General features: G+C 37.3%; 2 protein-coding genes across 9 annotated transcripts in view; one reads left to right on the forward strand and one right to left on the reverse strand.

Annotated features, from left to right (window-relative positions):
• The first annotated feature begins 1,011 nt into the window (after nucleotides 1-1,011).
• Nucleotides 1,012-22,706, forward strand: AZI2 (5-azacytidine induced 2). Of its 6 annotated transcripts, none has more exons than XM_008153768.3 (8): nucleotides 1,012-1,473; nucleotides 6,998-7,215; nucleotides 9,447-9,572; nucleotides 10,751-10,850; nucleotides 11,948-12,096; nucleotides 16,132-16,190; nucleotides 19,686-19,804; nucleotides 22,038-22,706. In XM_008153768.3, the coding sequence occupies exons 2-8, from the start codon at nucleotides 7,003-7,005 to the stop codon at nucleotides 22,448-22,450; spliced, it is 1,179 nt and encodes a 392-aa protein (XP_008151990.1). In that variant the 5' UTR covers nucleotides 1,012-1,473; nucleotides 6,998-7,002; the 3' UTR covers nucleotides 22,451-22,706. The 6 variants fall into 6 exon arrangements, 4 of the variants coding, with proteins under 4 accessions (XP_008151990.1, XP_054564115.1, XP_054564116.1 ...); XM_054708140.1 differs by lacking the exon at nucleotides 1,012-1,473 and adding an exon at nucleotides 1,503-1,816; XM_054708141.1 differs by lacking the exon at nucleotides 1,012-1,473 and adding an exon at nucleotides 1,888-1,907.
• The window catches only part of CMC1 (C-X9-C motif containing 1), a 76,167-nt gene continuing 55,276 nt past the window's right edge, over nucleotides 1,857-22,747 (reverse strand). The window contains exon 6 of one of the 3 annotated variants that reach the window (XM_054708143.1): nucleotides 1,857-1,938. The gene's annotated coding sequence lies outside the window, so the exon portion shown is untranslated. Of the gene's footprint in view, nucleotides 1,939-7,120; nucleotides 7,183-14,932; nucleotides 15,028-22,747 lie in introns of those variants that run through there. The other 2 variants (XM_054708142.1, XM_054708144.1) reach the window with 2 other exon arrangements.

Consider the following 22,747-nt stretch of genomic DNA (forward strand, 5'->3'; position numbering starts at 1 on the left):
AACACGGGTCTCTTCCGTGCCCCAGCAAAGACACATTGAAGCGAATGAACTTTCTAAATGAATACACGAATACCGATTTTTAAATATTTTAAGCACACCGTAACTAAGTAGTGGTCGTTATTCCTAACAGCTGGGAATTTTTCAGAAGCCTAGCGTTGAATCCATGCTTTGATGAGCTGACAGTTGGCCTGATGAGTTACAAGGCGATGCAAAAATATCGCCAACAGCACACACCTGGACCAATATTTAAGCCCTCCGTGGACAAAACGCTAGGCGAGGGAGTGGCGAGGAGCGTCACTGATGCCGGTTGGCGGTTAATGAGGGATATCTGCCTGTCAGGACCGTTTTCTTGTTTATTCCTTTAAACCGAAACAGCCCTGGAGCTTGAGGGGCTCCGTTGGCAGCTACCCCCAAATATAACAACTTCCATTATCCCTAACGCCACAGCTCAAGAATGTCATCCAGGAAAAACCAAAGGTGGTAGCAATTCCAGGGCAGCTGGTACAATCCCGAAATCCGAAAGCTTTGTCCTAAATGCAATCAACTTCATCTTTTAAAAGACAGCTGTGTGCGGAATAACTAGGGGACGTTCAGCGATGCGCCGAGTTTGCTTCAAATGATCTCCGCCGAAGGGTTCGAATCAGCGGGGGAGGGGTAAACGGTTCCCCGCGCGCGCCCCCGACTCCCCACCCGCCACCCGCACACTCCACGCGCGCGTGGTTACAGGTTTCCCAGCCTCCGCGAGGCGTCAGCTCGGTAAGCTCGTGAGGGCGCTGCCAAGCGGAGCGAACACGCAGCACACGCGCTCGGGGACCCCCAACTGGACGCGCTAGACAACGGTGAAAGGCCTCCCGAGCACCCTTCGCAGCGGAGACTAACGCTCTTACCCAACTCCTCAGCTCCGCCTCCCCTCCTCGCGTCGCCGCGGCCCGCCCAGGCCCGCCGCGGAGGCTCACGGGACACGTAGTACGCCACGCCCACCTCCTCCTCTCCCCACCCCTCCAAGCTCCGGCTCCCTGGGGCCTGACTTCCGGTTTGCTGGCGTGGCCCCGGCGCCGAACAAGGACCGCGGCAGCCCCCTTCCGGCCGGGTGCTGCTCGCCACCAGCCCCTCTCGGCCGCGTTTCCCTGCCGCGGGGCGGCCCGAGTGGGTGCTGAGGGGGCCGGGCGCCAGCGGTCCTGGGCCTCGCGCGCGTGTTGCTGGGTAACGGGCCTGCTCCCGGCGGCGCCTCGGCCCCTCCTGCGCCGGCTTGCCACTCCTTCCCGATCCTCCGGGCCCCCGCCCACTGGTCGGCCCTGGTGCAGCGGAGGCCAAAGCAATGGGAACCCCTCCGCGGTGTACCCGGAGCGGCGGCCTTCGCCGGGGAAGCGGCGGTGTCTTCGAGGAAACCGGAAGCCCGTGGTGACCCCTGGTGACCCGTTTCCGAACGCTGGGGAATCGAAACTCCGCGGCCCTACGTAGCCGGCCTTAGGGGTGAGTGAGTGACCGGCTGTGGCCGGGGGAGGGTCGCGGGCAGTGCCGGGACCAACGGCCGCCGCTGTGGCCGCCCCGGAGACAGGTCCTTTTCGGTGGCTGGGGAGCGGCCCACGCCTGGGCATCCCTTCCCCCTGCCGGCCTCGCACCCTCGCTGTTCCAGGCCCATCTTGGTCCTTCGCTTTACTTCTCCTTATTTTCGTTCCGGACTCTGATTTACGGGGGCATCTTCGGTTTTATTTCATTCATTGCGACTGCTTCTATATCTAAAACGTAAGAGGGACGTACTGCCTGGGGCATCCGAGCAGTGGACTTCACCCCCTCCTAGTTGTCGAGGTCAACAGTAAGTGTGTATCGCTTCGCCAGTGTCACACCTGTGCGTTGTATGGTCTTCGACCTTGTGCTGAGGTAGGCAGAGACCCCCGTTCCTACAGGTAGGGAACTCAAATAAGAGACTCGCGAAAACTGCAATACAGATGAAAAAAAGATTGCTCCAGGATGTGCTGTTAGAAATATGCTAAGATGATAAAAGACAGTGACGTACGAGGTTTGGAATGGACCCGCGCCTCTTAAATGTGGAAGGCGCTGTTTTATTTTTGTGATTTTAAATTGGATTGAGCAAGATCCCGTGGCATAATTTAAATTCCAGTTCTCTAAACATGCCATATCTAGTTTCCCAACCTGTTGTGATCACTCACTACAAGCATGTGTAAATTAGGAGTTGTGCATCCCTCACGGGGTTCTTATAAAGTTTTAATGCGCTCTTGTTTCTAAAATCGGAAGTTGTGTACAAATGTAAAGTTTTAATTTAAAGAGACAGTCTAGTGCCGTGGGAAATGCACTGGAATACGTCAGAACATTCACTCAGGATCTGAGTGTTGATTTTCCTATTTATGCATTTGACACTGGGTAAGAGATTAAATCTCTTCGTTTTCTCTGTCTCTCCAATGGTATTAAGGATTACTCTCCAAGGTACCAAAGCAAGGTTTCTAAAAGTTTTGCTGGCTCTGGAGTCAACTAGTTGATTTTCATTTCTGGCTCCCACACTTTCTACTTTTGTCTTTCTCAGTTGCTCCACCTGTGATAAGAGGTCTTAATGTAGATTTAATGAATCGTTAAAAATAAATGAGTTTCCCTCAAAGGCAAAGCATATTGCCTAACATACTAGAAACGCTTGGTAAATATTACCAACACAGAAGCTGTTATGATTAATAAAATGTGACATTTTTCATAATTCATGAAGTAACAGAGCCAATGTGGTATTTATATTCTGGATTATAGTTGTCATATCACTATTAGAGAATACTCATTGCTAATACTAGTAACATTTAGTGTACTACATAGGTGCTCAATTACATTGAGATGTATTATTTTATGAAAGGAATGAAAAGAAGTAGACTGCTCTTTATACCGATGTTAACCCTGAAAAATTCTTATGATTCCTGGTCACACAAATTCATTTCTGGACTGACACAGTTAGTGAGATAACTCAGTGAGGGTTATAAAAATGAGAATGAAGTTTTTCATACTATATATCTGGTGCTAAGTACATTTGGGGGCACTAAGTTATAGGACAGTTGAGTGCTGTAGTACATGGATAGAATAGTTAGGCCATTCCTGCATTTAATTATTCATTAAAATAGAGAAAGGAGCGTTCGTCTTCTATAAGACTTAATTCTTGCTCCATGTATCTTGACTAACTTTATGAAGGGATATTCTGGCTTTTCAGAGGTAGAAACATGATGGAAATGCTAAGTGAGATAAGCCAGTCAGAGAAAGACAAATGCCATTGATCTCACTAATATGTGGAATCTAATGAACAAGAAAAACAAGAATGACCAAGTGTAGAGGGTGGGAGGGGAACTGGATAAAGGAAGGTGAAGGGATTAGCTAAAGAATATGTATATACATAGCCCATGGGCACAGACAATACCGTGGTGAGGGCAGCAGGTAAAGGGAGGAGGACATCTGCAGTATTGTTAACAATAAAAAAAAAAAACCTGCCCTGGCCGGTGTGGCTCAGTGGATAGAGCGTCGGCCTGCGGACTGAAGGGTCCCAGGTTCGATTCCAGTCAAGGGCATGTACCTGGGTTGCGGGCACATCCCCAGTAGGGAGTGTGCAGGAGGCAGCTGATCGATGTTTCTCTCTCATCGATGTTTCTCTCTCTATCCCTCTCCCTTCCTCTCTGTAAAAAATCAATAAAATATATTTAAAAAAAAAACTTAGGAAAAAAAGAGGTAATGTAGAATAGAAAAAAGAAAGTAACAAATAGGCCTTTATTTAAACCCTGTCACATACTGTCAGTGATTTTAGGCAAATTTACCTCACCTCTGAGCCTCAGTTTTCTCATCTGTGGTAGTCATTCTAGCCAAGTTTGGTGTGGACTAGTATTACATACCTTTTACTCAGTTCCTGGCAAAAATGTGCATTCCCTTATATCTATCTATAGGTTGCCATTCCATGTTCAGATTAAAATTTTGCCTTCACAATTTAGGAAGGTGGCATCTTAGTGATGTAGTTCAACCCTATCATTTTATTGGTGGGAAAATTTACATCTGGGGAAATAAAGTAATACTCAGGGCATCAGATTGTATACTAGAATCTAGATTTCTGAATCTTGGGCCAGAGTTCTTTCTACCACTGAGATCTGCCTTGTCCAGATTATTTTTGGGAAAATCAGAATCCACGCTATATTGCCTCTAAGAATGTTGTATTAAGAGCATAAATTTGGCCCTAGCTGGCTTGGCTCAGTGGATAGAGTGTCAGTCTGGGGACTGAAGGGTACCAGGTTCAATTCCAGTCAAGGGGACTGCCCAGGTTGTGGGCTTGATCCCCAGTAGGGAGCATGCGGGAGGCAGCCGATCAATGATTCTCTCTCATTGATGTTTCTCTCTCTCCCTCTCCCTTCCTCTCTGAAATCAATAAAAATATATTTTTTAAAAAAAGAAAGCATAAATTTGGCCCTGGCTGGGTAGCTTGGTTGGAATGTTGTCCCCATATGCCTGGGTTGGGGATTTGATCCCTAGTCAGAGATAAAGCAGCAGCCAGCCAATGAGTGCATGTAGTGTTCCTTTCTCTCTTTCTCTCTCTCAAAAAAAATTCAATAAATGAAAAAATTTTAAAAGGAAATAAATTTGGAAGCTTATATGGGTTCACATCCCAGTTTTGCCACTGATTAGTTATGTATCTGTAACTAAAGTATTAATGTTTCTAAGACTTTGTTTATAAATTAGAATAATAGTACTAAATAGAAAAAAATGCATGTGGAAGCACCAGTGCCTGACATACAGTAAGGGAGCAATTAATGGTAGATATTATGATGATGAAATATGAGAATATAATCATATTTATTCTAGAAAAAAGACCAGTCTGTCAGAAGGTATTTCTTTGTTTTCTAGTGTCTCGCACCCAGCTCAACTGAGGGTCCTCTCAGTGTTAACTGTAGTGAAGACTGAAATTTAAGATTTTAAAAAATAATTCTGATTAACAATATTTGAATCTATTTTTTTCTTTATGTCTCTCCCCTAGCCTCAGGAACTACTGTTTCCTATCCACCTGATCTGGCAAGTTGTGTCCTTTGTTTCTCCATTATTATTGCAATATGTGATTTTATAAGAAATATATATATTTGGTCATTCAAGGTAACCAAAATATTTCTTATATATCACAGCTCTCAAAACTCTTGGAATTGACTGAGGGATAAGAGCTATGAGAGCATCTTTTGTCATAATACAGGAGTGGGCAAAAGTAGCTCTACAGTTGTAATACAAATGAATACTACAGTAATTAAAAATAATACAAGAATAAACTGTTTCACATACTCATGAATGTAAACCTACTTTTGCCCACCCCTGTATTTGGTCTCATCCTCAATTCCTGAAATCACATCAGAGCCATAAAAGTGAAATGGGTGTCTTGTTATTTACTGGTATAACAAGCCCTTTCCACCAGGACTGGGTTTATGTTAATGAGATGACTTTTGGACAGCACCTCAGGATGGTGGCTGGTTGCCAGGAGAACCACCCATCTGATTAGAGGGTTGGAACGTATAGTCCCACAGATCTCAGGGTAGTGGAGAGGAGCTGGAGTTTGAATCAAATCAATTATGCCTATTATGTAATGAAATCGCCATAAAAACGCAGGCATAGTGAAACATTCTGCACCTGTGTTTACATCCCAGCTCTCCATTTACTATGTTACTATGGAAAATTAAGTTCCTTCTACATCAGTTTCTTCGCCTATAATACTTTTAGAACAGTGACTGACACTAGTAAGCAATCAAATGTCATCTCAAGCAAGGACTGGTAAATAAAAACATTTTTTCAAGCATCAATTAATTACTAATCTAAGATACATAAAACACCATTGAGAGTCTTCATTTAGAGTGCTGTATTTGGTATCTTATTTTAAAAGATTGTTTAGGTTCTCTTATGGTCTACAGTCCCTGTTACCCTGTCTTTCCCATGAGATCTTAAGAGGTTTCAGCTACTATTTTTCCTTCCATTGTGTTTTTTCAGGAACATAACTCAGGTGGGTAAGTAATGCTGAATGAATCTAACAAAAGTAGATGTAAAGAGTGAGTATATTTTAATTAAGTAATTGGCTTCTCTTAGGTTTTAGACTCAGAGTTTGATTTGAATCCTACCTCTATCATTCTTCACTCAATAATCAATATTGAGTATCTTCCACACAATGATAGATTGGGGACACGATGAGCAAAAAACAGACATAACCTCTGCCGTCACAGAGCTAATGTTCTACTAGATTTAATTTTGAGCAAATTGCTTTACCCTTCAAATTCCAACCAAATGTAGATGATGCCTACTTCATAGAATTGTATGGAAGAATTTAAATAATATTAAAAGAATGTGGTACATGGTACTGGGACATAGTGGACACTCAAATGTTAATTCCTTTGTCTTCTACTTTGAATATATAACAAATATAATCAGTTACTGGTATGGAAAGAATATAGTGGAGTATGCATTAAAATATGTAATAATAAGGTAATGAATTATACTAAAAGAGTTTTTGAAAATTTATAATTTGGGAGGCTATAAACTTGCTATTTATATCTAAGAATGGAAATGTTGATGAGGAAGAAATACATGGGTATAAAGAGTTTAAAACTGTTTATTCTTTGACTGAAAATGGTGTTTCAAACTTCTTATAAAACTTACTAATAGCTGAAATTATGGTTTTATATGATTTATAAATATCAACTATTTTAATATTCTTAAAAACTCTATGAAGTAGTTGCTATTATTTCTTAAGGAAACTGAGGCAGAGAGGTTAAGTAACTTGCCCAAAGTCACATAGACACTAAGTAGTAGAGCTTGGATTCAAACCCTTGGCAGTCTGGTTTCGGAGTCTGTGCTGTTAACCATATACTATACTGCCTCTAAAACAAACAGGAATTTTGAAGCATCCCCTCAATATTCACATTATTCTAAATATTCCTTTTTTTTCTGTTCATTTATTCAGTGAGACATTTATATTGTACATATTTACTGTTTTAAATAGCTGTCATGGATACACTGGTAGAAGATGATATCTGCATTCTAAATCATGAAAAAGCCCATAGAAGAGAAACAGTGACTCCGGTCTCAATATATTCAGATGAGTCTGTTGCTTCACATTTTGCCCTTGTCACTGCATATGAAGACATCAAAAAACGACTCAAGGATTCAGAAAAAGAGAACTCTTTCCTAAAGAAAAGAATAAGATTTTTGGAAGAAAAGGTAATTATTTATTACCTTCATTATGTTTTGTGACCCAAAGAACAATTGAAAATATTAAAGTATTAAATATTTTTCTGTCCTGTCTTCCATGGTTGTACTAAATTTCCAAGGATAACTCACTGCTAACTTCAAAACCCTGAGTATTGTACTGATAGCTAGCACTGTTTTACATACGCTGTGCTGGGGGAATATTTATAGAATAGGATTTAACAATTTGGAGGAATATATGCCAGATATTTTTCTTAACCTCTTTTTCAGATTGCCTTACCTTCATAATTGTATGTTTTTTATTCAGGATTTTAAAATCTGTGCAAAAGTTATAGCCAATCAAGGAAATTAAGTGTCAAAGGAGAAAGCGCCTGGAACAGTGTTCTAATATGCTTAATAATATCTTCACCAGGACTTACATCTTCTTTAACTCACTATTCTCTTTTGCTTTTGAACACACATAACAAGAATACTGCTTTTTAACTGATAAATTTCATCTACTTACCTTTCTCCTGAAGAAATCTGACACTTTTAAATGTTGTAAAATATACAGCAAGGTAGATGATTCAATTATGAATCATCAGTTCTACTTGGCTTTGTGTATTAGGAAATTTTCCTCACCCATTTGTTTTTGAGTTTTAAAGTTTTAGCTTAATTTGTTTCTTCAGATCAGTATATTCATATTTCACAAGCAGCAGCTTCAGTGAAGGGGGAAGGAAATGGGTTCCTTAGCAAACAAGGAAATGAATTATCTGCTTGTGAAAACTCAAGGATGGAGCTTGATAAAGTTAAATTCTTTTGGAGGAATAAGAGAAGAGGAGTCTGTTGTAAAAATTATTCATAATTTCTTTGTATTCATATGAATTATCTTTAATGGTGATGAAATGAATTTGTGACATTCTGGGATAAAGTGAGAAAAAGTAACATTTTGGAGCTTACAGCTGTGTGTGTTTTAAAGTTCAGAATAATATTGTGATTTGGTCTAGTTAACATTGGAAATATTTCTGTACTTTGTGATCAATAATCTATTAATTCCCATTTTTGAATAATATAGGATTTAATGAACTAATCCATCCTTTCCTTGACACCTTTTGTGATAATGGAAAGTAAATACTATGACTTGGAAAACACCTAAAGACTACAAAAAAATGATGTACTGTGTTTTAGTATGATAGATGAATATGCTATAAAACAGATACTGCAAAGTATAAAATATTTTAATAAGTACAGTCAAACCTCAGATCTCAAACATATCCCATCTTGAAGAATTCGTTTCTCAATCCGACAATTCTTTCATGCTGATACCTGTATGATCAGTCACTCATCTCTCAGGTGACAAAGGAGAGAATGTGTGGTTATGAGTCAGTTTACCACTAAACCTTACGTTGTAACATCTCAAGAAATGGTGCTGTGAATATTGTTTGTTTTTTTTTGTTCTTATAGCTGCTTATTATGATTAACTTTTCATTTTTAGTGTACATTTCATTTCCTTTTTGTTAAATTTTCATTTATATTTCATGTCCTTTTCCTTTTTAAAGCATTTATTTATAGTATTTATAAAGCAAATAGTACATTAGACATTTAATGTGTATAATAAAGATTAAAACAAAAGAGGGAGTCATTTGGGGGTCTGGAAGAGATTCATTCAATTTACATTATTTCTAACTAGGAGCCCAGTGCACGGTTCGAAATCGTGCGGCGGCGCCCACCCTCAAGTCACCGGTCGGCCCTGCCTTGCTCTCCAGGCCCTGCGGCCACTGCTGGTCCAGCCCTGCCTCCCTCTTTGCCCCTTGAAGCAGCCATGGCCGCTGCTGATCAGGCCCTCCCACAGCGCAGGCACGCGGAGGCCCCTGCCGCCCCACCCCCGATGCTGCGCATGTAACCTCCTCCTGTCTGGTCGACCCTTTATGGCATCCTGGTTAATTAGCATATTTCATATATGGAATCATTTCGATATATATATGGAAAATGATTCCTTTTTCAATCAGCCTTCCGGAACAAATTGAGTTTGAGAACTGAGGTTCCACTGTAAAAGCATAAAATAGAATATTTTAAAAAATATTCTGTACTTTTTTGCTTTCTTAATCAGTAAAGGTTAATTGTATGGAAGTGAAATGTTCAGATAATTACAGTCCAGGCTTTATCCCTGTATTACAATGATTAAAGTAAGATGTGATACCATGAGAAGACTAATTGTTTTATGTAGATACCCTTTTAAACTTTCTCTTATTCTGTATCATTAGCTTACAGGAGCTTTATTAGATGAAGAAACAAGTTCTGTGGGACGAGAACAAGTAAATAAGGCCTATCATGCATATCGAGAGGTTTGCATTGATAGAGATAATTTAAAGAGCAAATTGGATAAAATGGTAAGTTGGTTTGAAAAGAATGATACTATATATTGCAAATGAGTTTTCTCATTCAAGATGTTAAAGTTAGATATACGAAATATTAAATAAAAATTAAAAATAAACATGCTCAAGGCAAAAATAAAAAGTATTAATAGCCTTAGCTGGTTTGGTTCAAGTGGATAGAGCGTTGACCTGCAGACTGAAGGGTCCCAGGTTCAATTCTGGTCAAGGGTTGATCCCCAGTGGGGAGCATGCAGGAGGCAGCCAAACAATGGTTCTCTCTCATCATTGATGTTTCTGTCTCTCCTTCTCCCTTCCTCTCTGAAATCAATAAAATATATATTTTTAAGAAAGTATTAACAGTAATGTTTGCAACTTAATTCTATGCAAAATAAATCTCTATATATAAAAACCCAAAGTGACCAGAATACCTGAACGACTGCAACAACCGGTCATTATGACGCCCACTGCAGCCAGTGAACCTGCCCATCGGGGTGGGGCCAACCAGCCAACCTCCTCACCCCACCCAGCCGCACCCCAGATTGGCCCCCTCACCCTGATCAGGGGCAGGGTTGGCCAACCAACTGCCTGCAGCCCTTCCCCCTGGCCATCCCTGCCCCTGATGGGCCCCCACCACCCCAACCCCCCCACTCCAATCAGGGGCAGGGCCAGCTGGCCCACCGCCCACAGCCCCTCCCCCTGGCCGTCCCCACCCCCGAGCAGCCCCCATCACCCCGATTGGCCTGCGGCCCCTCCCCCCAGCCAGCTCCACCCATGATTGCCCCCCCTAATCGGGGTAGGCTGACTGGCCAACCTCCCACCGTCTCTTCACAGGCCCAGCCCCTATCTGCCCCATTGGGGCCAGGCTGGTCGGACCCCACCCGTGCACCAATTCGTGCACTGGGCCTCTAATAGTATATATAATGATGTTAGGACTTAAATATATCTAACACCACTCACTTATTTTGAAAAATCAGGACATGGTAGAATTTGTCAGTATTTTTTTTTTTTTTTAAGGCCAGTGAATAATATGTCCCAAGTTAGAAAAAGAAAAAAAGAGTGAAAAACTGAGTTCATTTTCCCACCTTGCTTTTAAAAGGCTAGAATCAGTTTTTCAACATCTACCTGAAAATTAATATATAATATCACCTGCAGATTTTATTGAATGTAATTTGTCATTTTCCCTACTTAACTAGAATAAAGACAACTCTGAATCTTTGAAAGTATTGAATGAACAGCTGCAGTCTAAAGAAGTAGAACTCCTCCAGCTAAGAACAGAGGTGGAAACTCAGCAGGGTATGCCACTTACTTGTTATAAATATTTTAACGGGATTAGTACATTTTTTCCGTTCATGTGTTATATCCATGATCACTTTACTTTGTCTGTATGCTACAGCTTTAACTTATTTAATTTTTAGGCTTATATTAATTTATTCTGCTTTCAACTCCCTTTAACTTTTCCTTAGATATAAATTGCACTATTCCTGGGGGAACGGAGAGGGAAGTTTTTAATTCAGGGCTAGTTTGTGATAAAGTAGATGAAGAAAGGAGTAGAACCCCATCCTTGTCAAAACCTCTTGCCCACTGGTATGTTCTGGCTTTTCTTTCCACTAATCTTTTGTCCACTGTTAGACATACTGTCGTGGACTGGTTACTATTACTTTTTTTTTTTAAATTTCGGAAGGTTATTAAAATGTGCAGATGAGCAATGAGTTGCTAGGGTGAAAAGTTAGGTCTGTGGGATATGAGTATAGCATGTTTGCATGAACATTCTAATGAAACAAGGTGAAAAGTAGGCCTCTGAGAGACATTTTGGTAGGAGATTGAGATGAGATCTCTTATGGTAGTTTAGGGGGACTTTTTCTAGGTAGACTAAGGAACAAAGTCAGGATAAGTCAGTATTCAGTTGTATCAAGGGGTCTACAGTGGAAAGTTTATGAATAAAATTGTTTTGACAATGTTCTCAGTTTAAGGGTCAAACTTTATACTCTGAAAGGACTATGTGGAGTGATTAGCAGAGTGAGCCTCAGTTTACTCACTTTATTTAATTTTTGTCACTGTCTTAACCTTGACTTATATACAGATTATTGATCTGTCTATAAATTTAAGCATATGCTTGCCTAGTATATATCTTGAAGTTGCATACTGACCAATTTGTACTTTAACCTAAACAGAAAATCAGAGATAGGGGTGAACAATACATTCTAAAACAAGGCTTGCTAGATTTCTTATTCTAATTAGCACAGATTTTTTAGGTAATTACTGTTTTTAAAAAACTACTAACTTTCCATATTTTATATTAGTTTTTCTATTATCTGCATTTTACTAGCATAACTTTTTTGAATTATAAGTAGAAGACAGAAAAAAAATTGTGATGTCCCTCTTTTTTCTAGTGATAAGGAATTTAAATCCACCTTCATCAAACTGGGAGGTGGAAAAGTTGAGTTGTGACCTGAAGATCCATGGCTTGGAGCAAGAACTAGAACTGATGAAGAAAGAATGTAACAATCTCAGAATAGAGCTACAAAAAGCCAAACAAACGGTACTGCAGAGTTAAATTGAGAAATTCAGATTCTGTGTGCATTATATGAATGACTTAACTAGGTTTAAAATCACAGAGTTAACAAATTCTAACTACTTAGAGTTACATTCTCTGAAAAATTCACCTTTATCCTCCCGTTTGTGCTAAAATCTGATATACTGTATACTTTTAGCATAATCCCAGAATTATATAATTTTGTTGTATAAAAACTAACTTTTATAAAGCTTACTATTTATCAATTTATTAAAGCTATTCAAACTCCCTTTCCTTCAACTTCCTTAAGTCATTTTTTCTCTGGTTTAAAGAGAACTCGGTTTTAAGTTTCCCTTTTATTTTCCTTAATAACTTAATACAGACACCACAAGAGACAACTTGATTTTTAAAATTTTTAAAAAAGACTTTACAGAGGCCACTCATTTTCAGAAGTCTGATACTTTGGGGCAAGTTTAATTTTCAGCAAATAGCTGAGAATTCACGGATTTGGGGCGGGGGTGGGGGAAAGCAAACCCAAAACACCCTGCTTAGCTGCTTAATTGTGGTTAGCTTAAAGTCATCCAATAAAACACAGCTGCCTGTCTGTCGTCACCAAGAGTCTATTTACTAATACTTTACATTGGGTTCTAACAAGTTTGGATACATGTTTTCCAATGTCATGGCAAATAGTGCTGAAGATAAAAAGAAGAGATGATAGAGAAGCAGGGTGGTGTGAGAGCAGTGCAGCAAATGCAAATTTTAAAAGTTATTACGAGAAATTTAAAAACTTAGTAGTCTGGATTCAGATAGCCTTTATATGCATCATATATACAGTCATGTATTTCAAACTAAGGTACCCAGTTGGATAATTATTTCTCAGCTCAACCATTTTGCCCATCTGAGCATTTCAGCACTATTGAGGAGCTGTGTCACCTACCTGAGGTGCCTCTGGGATGTCACTAACTAAAAGAAGACTACTTCCAACACTTCCTGACAGACAGCCAGGATGTGCCTCTGAATCCCAACTGTCCTTATATAGAGCTCATTACTATAGTGCAGTCTTTATCGAAGGTGACCACTGGTTAAGAATGAGCCAGGAATCAAGAGTAATACAGCATCCTGCCTTGGCCTTGACCAAATGAATTCCTGTGAACTGAACAAAGAACTTGTCTTGGAGCCCCCAACCCTGATAAAGGGGAAACAGTACAAAAATTACAGTCAACTCTTGTTACAGCCAAAATGTTTTCTTTTTCCTATTTTACATCTCAAGTTGATTTTCCCAGCTTTGAACTTGTGACTATGTTCCACAATTCCTTCAAAGGCTTTTAGCATCCTTTCCCACAAGCCCTGGTGCCAGTAGCCCTGAGAGACTTCTCAAAAAGATGTACTTGCAACTAAAGATCTGCACCTTGAAGCTCTGAATTATAACTGTCAGAAGCTCAGTGTATTATACATTCTACTTCAAATAATTTGATAGCTTTTATACATAATAGATATTTCCTTATAGAGTAGGAAGCAGTACCATGGAATCAAAAAACTTGGCTCCTAACTGTATGTATGTGAGTTATAGTTCAATTATTACTCTTTTCCACTAGATGGTGCTAGGGGATAAATTTGCTTTTAGTTTAATTCATCTATCATAAATCACAGAAACAGACTTGAAGATAGAAGAAACTTTATCACTTCTTACTACTGATGAAACTGAATCTGAGAGACTAAGAAACTTTAAGAGTCTAAGGTGAGATGGGGTGAATAATTTTTTTTTAAAAAGGTCCCTACCTTCATTGGTATTTATTTGGCAGGGAAAGGTGAGATATAAAGTTAAAAATGCTTACAACTAATATAAGAAAATAAACCAGGAAAAGGAAAAGTGGAAATGCTTAATTCATCAAGGGTTCCAGATTAAAATCTTATCTTGACATTGTGGGATGTGTACTTTTTCAAAGGTGGTGTTGGTTAGTCAGCATGAGAATCAAAAAGCAAGCCAAAGAGAAATATATGTTCACATTAATCTTGCTTATATCTACTATAGCCATATTTATAAACATTTTTAAGATAGTACTTTCTGTGAAACATACAACACCTTCTGAAAAGTGATACAGCATCCTACGTGAACATAATAGTGTTTTTTGGTTTGTGTGCTTAAATATTTAGTGAATTCATTTGATTAGTGTTTGGTATTAATGAGGTCAAGGTTCCAGGGTCAGTTCCACTATTAGCCTTTTAGACCAGTGGTACCTTTCGGACCTCACGGACCACCAGTGGTCCGCGGACCTTCGGTTGGTGATCACTGTTTTACACTTTCTGTAGCCCCCAATATTCCAGCCCTTGTTATCCAGTATAGTTGATACTTTGAGAAAAACAGCCACCATTGCCAAAGAAGTATAGGAAACACTGGATCAGTAAAAGGGAGATGGTGTAGATGTCTAAGGTATCTAATAATAGCCCATTTACAATGTACTATAGTGTACTGTAAGGTCTGAGAAGTCCTATCTAGTACAAGAAGCTGTTTAACTTGAGCAATGTTTCCTAAGCCATGGGCCTGGCCCCTTTATGGGAAACTCCCACATCATATGGCACCAGTTAGGGAACAGACCCATACTGCCTTTTAGAAAACTGGTAAACTAATGACTGGCCAGGAACTGGATTTTTTAATATTAGAGACAATTCATTTGTGCTTAATGCTAGTTTACATTAAATTTTTCTGAATTGTTAGACAATAGCTGAAAAAATATTTTCCAACCCAAACTGTCATATTTTTAAAAATATATCATTAGCTTTAAAAATGAAGGTTTCCAGCCCTGGCCTGTTGAGGCTCACTCAGTTGATTGGGCATGCGCCAGGAGGTTGCTGGTTCGATTCCCAGTCAAGGGCACAGGCCTGGATTGTTGGCTCCATCCCCAATGGCAACCGATGTTACCCTCTCACATCAATATTTCTCTTCCTTCCTCTCTCTCTCTTAAAAAAAAAAAAAAATCAATAAACTATTCTTTAAAAAATGAAGGTTTCAATTCTACATATATGTTTAAGTACACATTAATTTAAATGTATATTTTTAATTAGCGATACAAAGAAACTAAAAGTGACCTGATCTGATTCTTTTATCTCCTATGGAGAAGAGGAAAGAAAAATGTCCAAGGTCATATGCTATGGACCTTTTGTGAGTCTTGGGCCAGTTCTCTTTTCCCCTATCATGCTTACGAAGATAACACCTTAAAAGTATTTTTAGTTGGTATTTTCTGAATAATCAGAAATCCAAAAATGCTTTAACTCCTATAATAGAAAATATTTTAATATTTTACTCTCCCAAATTCACAGTACTCACAAAGTCCTTATACAGCTTTTTAATGTTCCACGTTAAAACATATTTAGATTATGTAAATAAAAATACTAAAATTAAATTTTGTTCTCTCAGCTTATACTGGCCACTTCTGCCAAGTGAATTAGTACCCATGATAGTGATTTTTATTACAGATCCTTAAATGAGGATGCACTGAAAACAAGTATGTTACAGAGTTGTCTTGAACATACCTACTTTTTAATATCTGTTATTTTTTTTCTGTCATATCTATAATCTACACCACTAAAACTTAAAATATATAAAGGATTTTATAGACTTATTTATGTGGAACGAGGAAGTTTAGGCTGATATATTTTTAAAATAACTTGTTAAATTTTGGTACTTTTAAAAAATATCAAAAAGTGAAATACAAATAAAACTTCATTTTCTCGTGGAATTCATTCACATGTACCTTGAATGAGCATTACTTTGTTGTTACCCTTTTTAGAATGTAGACTTTAGATTTCAGAAGTACATTTTGTAAGATTCCAAATTCTTTTACATAAGAGCATTTTTTTTAAATTAAAGCATTAATGATTAAATAATTAGAATTGATTTTGAAATATTTTGTATAGGTTTGGAGGTATTTTCATAAAATTGAATATAAAATCCAATTTATGTTGTAGAGTTATAGACATATTCTACCCATCTGAAAGATGTCTCTGGTATTGAGAATAAATAGACTGTAACAACTTTTAAACTTTTTTAAAACAAATTGACAGGATCCATCTCAGGAAGACGATCTGCAGAGCAGAGATCTCCAAAGACTAAGCATTTCAAGGTATGAACATTATTCAGCATTCAAATATAATACATATTTGACTATTTCCATAGACTATTTTGTATATAGGTACTTAGGTTGTTGTTGTTGTTTTTATACTTAGCCTTAAAAACGGATATTATTTGGGTACTGCATGTAATGTCTGATCACAATATATAAAACACATTTAACTGATGCTTAAATATGCTTGAACTTGAATAGTAGAAAGGTGCATAATGTAATGCCTTAAACAAAATTTTTGAACATTCAATAATATTTTAGTTAGGATATTAGAGAGTTAATTGTGTAGAAGTGTTCCGTAATAAATCCTAATTTATACATAAAGAATTATGCATTTCTTACACAGTAGAATCACTTATCTTAAGGATAAACGTGGACAGCCTTAGTGTTTGGTATAACATAAATTCTAAGAGAATTATCCTCCTGGGATAAGAACAAAAGTAGTCTGTTAGGTGTGCAATAAGCATATGTCTAAAAAAAAAACCAACTATGTACATACTTTAAGAAATACGTTATTGCTAAAAAATGCTAACCATTAGAGGTAAATGTATAGTGTCAATTAAGAAAACTGGGCTTTTACACAATTTTACTTTGTAAGCATGACATCTACCCCTTCTTGAGATGTGGATAAAAAGATTTCATTACACTTAAGATTTAGAAGTATGAAATATTATAGTGGGGTTAATAAGGTTGTGTTGACAGTATGCATATGTGGGTGTTTGATAAATGTATGGTGGTGATATGAAAAATATTACCCCCCTAAAGCCAGTCAGTTACTAGACTGGATAACTAAAAGGTGCCTTTGAGCAGCAGCATGTTGAGTGAAGTAAATTCTTCTTGGACCTGTTTCCTCAAGTAAAATTCGGTAACCTAGTTTGTCAAGTTGGCGTGAGAATGTAAATGAAGTGCCCAACACTCAATTTTTTTTGTTTGTTTCATCTATTGTTTTTAGGGTTCTCATTTTGGATGTTTTAGTGTTGCATCTCAGTGTTTGAGTAGTTTTATAAGTTCTTTATAGAAACCATATATTTTACTAGGATTTTGCTTGCATGGCATTTAAAGCAAAACTTAACTTCAATCCCTGTCGGGTGGGCAAAGGGGGTCAGTGTTGCAGTATAATCTCAAAGATGCCTTGATAAGTGAAGATTAGTTGGAACTCTGCTAAAGATTTGTGGGTGACAACTTTCCTTTTCCAATCTCACTTAAGTAATATTTAAACATTTTATTTAAGTAGATTTATTTAAATAGATAAAATTAAAAATAAATATGTAACACCTTGAAGACTATAGCACTTTAGTGTTAGTTGTAAAGTAACTGCCATTACTTTGTTATCCACAAGAGGGAGAGCTTGTTCTTAGTAATAATTCCAGATATTTATATCTGTAGTTTTCAATCCAGGTGACATTAAGGACAAAAGAAAAAGACTAGATAGATGTTCAACTTTGTGACCTAGCTGTTAGTTTAACATAATTTACTAGTATAAGGAGTCTTCATTAAACTGAAATGGAAAATCTGTATCAGACATTGTTTTTAATACCTCCATGATAAGTCTCTTTTATTGTATATGCTTAGCTATTTTGAATGTTTATAAATATGTTTGATATTCCAGTATCCAAACACTATCTTGGGTATTTGCTTTTCTTTTCTACAAGTCAGGTACTGATTTACCATCTCATGACAATAAGGACACACTATTTTTAAGCAGTATGATTCATATTATGACTGTCTGCATGAATTATTAGCACACATACAGTGTTTATACGTACTATGTAATGAGTAACTCTGGAAAGCACACCAAATGCCCAGGATTGCACCAAGGACCAACAACTCTCTTCACAATGAAGATAGGTTCCTATGTGAAATATTCAATGTAGCACCATCTCAGATGTTTACTGGTGAAGTAGAGGTGATTAACTAATTTTTGTGACATAATTATTCACACCTGTCAAAAACCTGCAAAAAGCCCTGTGATTTAAATATATATATATTTTATTGATTTCAGAGAGGTAAGGAAGAGGGTGAGGGAGAAACATCAATGATGAGAGAGAATCATTGACCAGCTGCCTCCTGCCCACCCCACGCTGGGGGCGAACCCCAACCTGAGCATATGACTTGACCGGGGATCAAACCGTGACCTCCTGGTTCATAGGTCAACGCTCAACCACTGAGCCACACCGGCCGGGCAGCCCTGTGATTTTTAATAGACTACTGGTTAACAAGTGATGTTTACAACAGACTAAAACCTGTAGATTTCTCTCAGAAGCAGTAGAAAGTATTCCACTGCTACTATTGAAAGCATTCTGAGTAGAATGGAATATTTTGAGAAAAATATGTATGTAACCTTACATAATTCAAAATAATTGTTTTTTAATATATCTGTTGCTTCTGTGATTAAAATAGGACATGAGATTTAAGTATCAAGAGTAGTATTCCTTGAAATTTGTTTTAATAGGTTTTCATTTAAAGCTAGTCAGAAATTAAAGCATGAAGTGACATGTCTGTCCAATTTGATTTCATTGCTCCTAAAGTTACACTAACCTGTACGAAACAATAATGGTCATTTGAACACTATGGTAACAATTATTCTTACTCTAATATTCTATGTATTCTAGTACAGCAAAGTAAGAATATATGTTGTAGATTTTGATTTATTTAGTTAATAAAGAACCTAAAAAGGAAAAAATCATGAATATCCAAATAAGAATATTTAATTGAAGATGAAACTTATAAAAAATTAGGTTTAAAACAACTAACATAATTTGTCAGATAACTGAGGTAAAAATACTTTTAATCATAAAAATGAGAGGCATTTGTGAAGTTTTTTTTCTGTTTCATATGATCCTCTCTCCTTAGTTTTTCCCTCCAGTACCAAGAAATCATCTGGCTTTTCATGTCTTATGCTGTCATGTCACATTGGTTTAGTAACAACAGTATGAGACAGCCCAGTCAAACAGAAAAGAATGGAATACATGAAACCCAAATTTTATTTTAATGGGGCTTGGGTATACATTCAGCAATTGATATGAGTATTTCAATTCACAGTGTCAAAACAGAATAATCATAAGATAAATACAAATTTAGAACCCATACATGAATATCACTTTAGTTTTGATCAGTTATAAATGAAGAACATATTCCTTACTATTAAATGTTTTAACACAATTGCACTGTAGTCTATGATAAAAATCTCAATTCTGAGACAAGAACTATAGGGAACTGATTGGTTAGAATACTTTTTTCCATAATACTCTTTTTAGTATAGTTCTGTTAATTGCTAGAAATTAGGTCAGTGTTATTATTATGAATAAAGTCTTTTCACTTGTTATAATGCCCTAATTAAATATCTTTCAATTATTTCATGAGGAAGTTTTAATTTACATCATCTCAAAACTAATTCAAGCAGAAATGCAGATATGAGCATTTCTATTTTAAAGTTATTCTCTTCTGTTCACAGAGAGAATAACCATTAACTTTTTTTAAAACTCTGTATTTCAGTGATGATGTGCAAAATGTATACTGGGAGCTGAAGAGAGAAATGTCTAATTTACATCTGGTGACTCAAGTACAAGTTGAACTACTAAGAAAACTGAAAACCCCAACTGCGATCAAGAAAGGCAAGTCAATGTTTGCCGGAAACCACTGATTCCAGCCAAAAGCTTGAAGAGCAACTAAGCTATCATATCTTATCAAAATCTCATCAAAGGAGTTTGATAAGCCCAAGTATATATAGTATGTTCACAGCCTACCCAGTCTCTGCTTTGGCTTCGGTCTCATACTGGTCAACTTCACACATAAAGGTGTTGCTGATGTGTTTTTTCTTCAGTACTGTATTCTTTCCCCTTGTGGCTTTTTTTCTCAGCCAAGTGTTGCTTATGTGTATAAGGCTGAGGTGTTAAGTTTGCTCTAGTTGACCTTTTACCACAACTACTTCATATATTTGAAAAAAAAAAAAAAGACACCAAGATACCCAAAACTATTTTTCATTACAGAGTATACCAAAGACCTAGCTCTTTCAATTGTTTTGAAAAAAGTAACTTTGATTCATTATTTGGTTTTCATGTTTTGCAGTTATTTTTTTCTGTCCATAAAAGATAGGTTATTTAGAAGAGAGGCTAGATGCTTATCCCCTTCAGCCAAACAAAAATTTTCATTGCTTTGCCTTTCATATTTTACCTGTGTTGCTGACTATAAACTTCTAAGAGTTTTGTGTTAATTAGTAGTGGTTTCTTTGCCAAAGCTATTTTTATACCTCAGAGAAAAATCAGTGCATTTATACCTTTTATTACATAATAGTTGTATATCTGAGACGTGTGATATAAATTTGAATGCCCTAAAACTTACTTTTTAAAGTAATGATATGACTTTTTATAAAAAATATTATCCAGTTTTAAATTGTTTATACTTCAGATTGTCCCTAGAGTGCAAAAATAAAATAAAATTGTATTTTATAAATAGCTCTCCTCAGGAGTATACACTAGTGGGCGGAAATGTTGCATATTGTGAAGGAAAACTAAATTCAGAATTTGTTTCATTTTCTACAGTTAGTGACTTATGAATCAAAACAAAATAATAAGGTGCTTTGGCAGGCCCTCACTTAATTTATGGTTCATTTTGTCTTTGAGTGTTCTAGTGGCCAGGGTTATATATAAGGGAATATAAGTTGAGGGTAGAAATAAGACTTTTCTTAAAAGGGACTAATACAGTAATTTTGCAGTGAGTTTTCAGTGTGGCTCTTTATTTATATAATAAATATAATTTCCAAATAATAATAAAGGAGAAATGCTCTTTCCTGTTTAGAAATGGTTCATTCTTGTGTCCAGAGCTGGTGATAAATTTTTAGTGCTCCCTAGGACATTTCGTGTAACAGTGGCAGGCTTGAGGCCACCACTCCTCACTACAAAACTCAATGCTCTGAGGAGTAGACAGAGACGAGACTAGATTACCTTTTTCCTGACTACAATATCACTGTCCCAAAAGCTGAACAGTGTTACTTCCAATTCTCCCACACTCCTGTCTCTCCTCCAAAGTAAAAAGACAGAGCTTATTTTATAATGTGGTTCAATTGCTTTGTCCTAAAACTACATAGAGTCAAACTCAGTTGCAATTGGCATCTTTTTTGGCTTAGGATAAATGATCTTTCTGCCCCGGGAATTGGAAGAGTAACAAAAGCTCCTACTACCATTGTGTTGGCTGTGACTAAACAATAGCTTCAGAGCAGTCTGTTTTCTAAGCCATTACATGTTTACTGAAGACATTTTTTGTTGTTTTATTTTCTTGGCCTATATTGTAACAATAGCAGAACTTACATTATATGTATTTCATAAGATACTGGATTATTTTATAGCTGTTACTTAAACTATTAAATTCATAAAAGCCTGAACACATATTATTTAGGTCTCACTAATTCATAATATAATTCTTCCTGAAAAAACTTGCTTTTGGACCATCTATGGAAAAAAAGATTTTAATAAATAAAGGAATATGATATTTAATAATAAATACTGAAACTTAAGGAAAGCCTTCTTATTCTCTACTGAAGTAAAATGTCTGCAAGCCTTCTCTAGCCCCATTAAAAGCCCAGAAGAGAATCTTTACTTGTATTTTAGCTTTATTGGTTTCCCACTTTTTAAAATTTTAAATTCTTCACCTTTAATGGTACAGGCGGGATAGGATTACTATGCTTTGTCCATTTTGCAAGTGAGAAAAGTGATACCTGGGACAGTGCAGTGACTTCTCTAACTTGGAAATGTTCACTTTACTTCCAGTTATAAATTCAACCAATTAATGTTAACTTTATGATAAAAAATGCCATGACAACTGACATTTGGCCTATACTTTCTCTTTTAGCCTGCACTCCTGTAGGATTCATGGAAGACTTTGGGAAAGAAAGCACAAAACTGCACTTGACGAATTTCACTGCAACATACAAAAGACACCCCCCTCTCTCACCAAACGGCAAAACTCTTTGTCATACCACATCGTCCCCTTTACCAGGAGATGTAAAGATTTTATCAGAGAAAGCAATTCTCCAATCATGGACCGATAACGAGAGACCCATTCCTCATGACTGTTCAAACTTTCAGGAACACTACTCGTATGGCAGAAATTCTCTGGAAGACAATTCTTGGGTACTCCCAAGCCCTCCTAAATCAAGTGAAACAGCATTTGGGGAAACTAAAAATAAAACTTTGCCTTTACCCATCCTGCCACCCCCACATAACTTGGATCAACGTAATCAAAACTGCCTTTATAAGAATTAATTCTGAAGAAATCTGTGACTTGGTCATGAGGTTGCTATACCTCCCGCAAGTATTCTTGAGAAATTATTTAATAAACTGAAAGCAGGTTTTGAATAAACTTTTGCAAAGTTCTTCAATGTACACATTTGCACATACTGTAACGTTATTATGTAGTTGATTTTCCAGTATGAGAGCAACCCTCCAGCTTCACATTCTGGCTAAAAATCAGATATATACTACTAATAAATTAATAAACTTGAGGTGTTTCAAAAAGACAGTTCTGTCTTTGATAATGTTTGTACATTTCGGCCTCACATA

The sequence above is a fragment of the Eptesicus fuscus genome, chromosome 18 (assembly GCF_027574615.1).
Source record: "Eptesicus fuscus isolate TK198812 chromosome 18, DD_ASM_mEF_20220401, whole genome shotgun sequence".
Classification (NCBI taxonomy): Eukaryota; Metazoa; Chordata; class Mammalia; order Chiroptera; family Vespertilionidae; genus Eptesicus; species Eptesicus fuscus.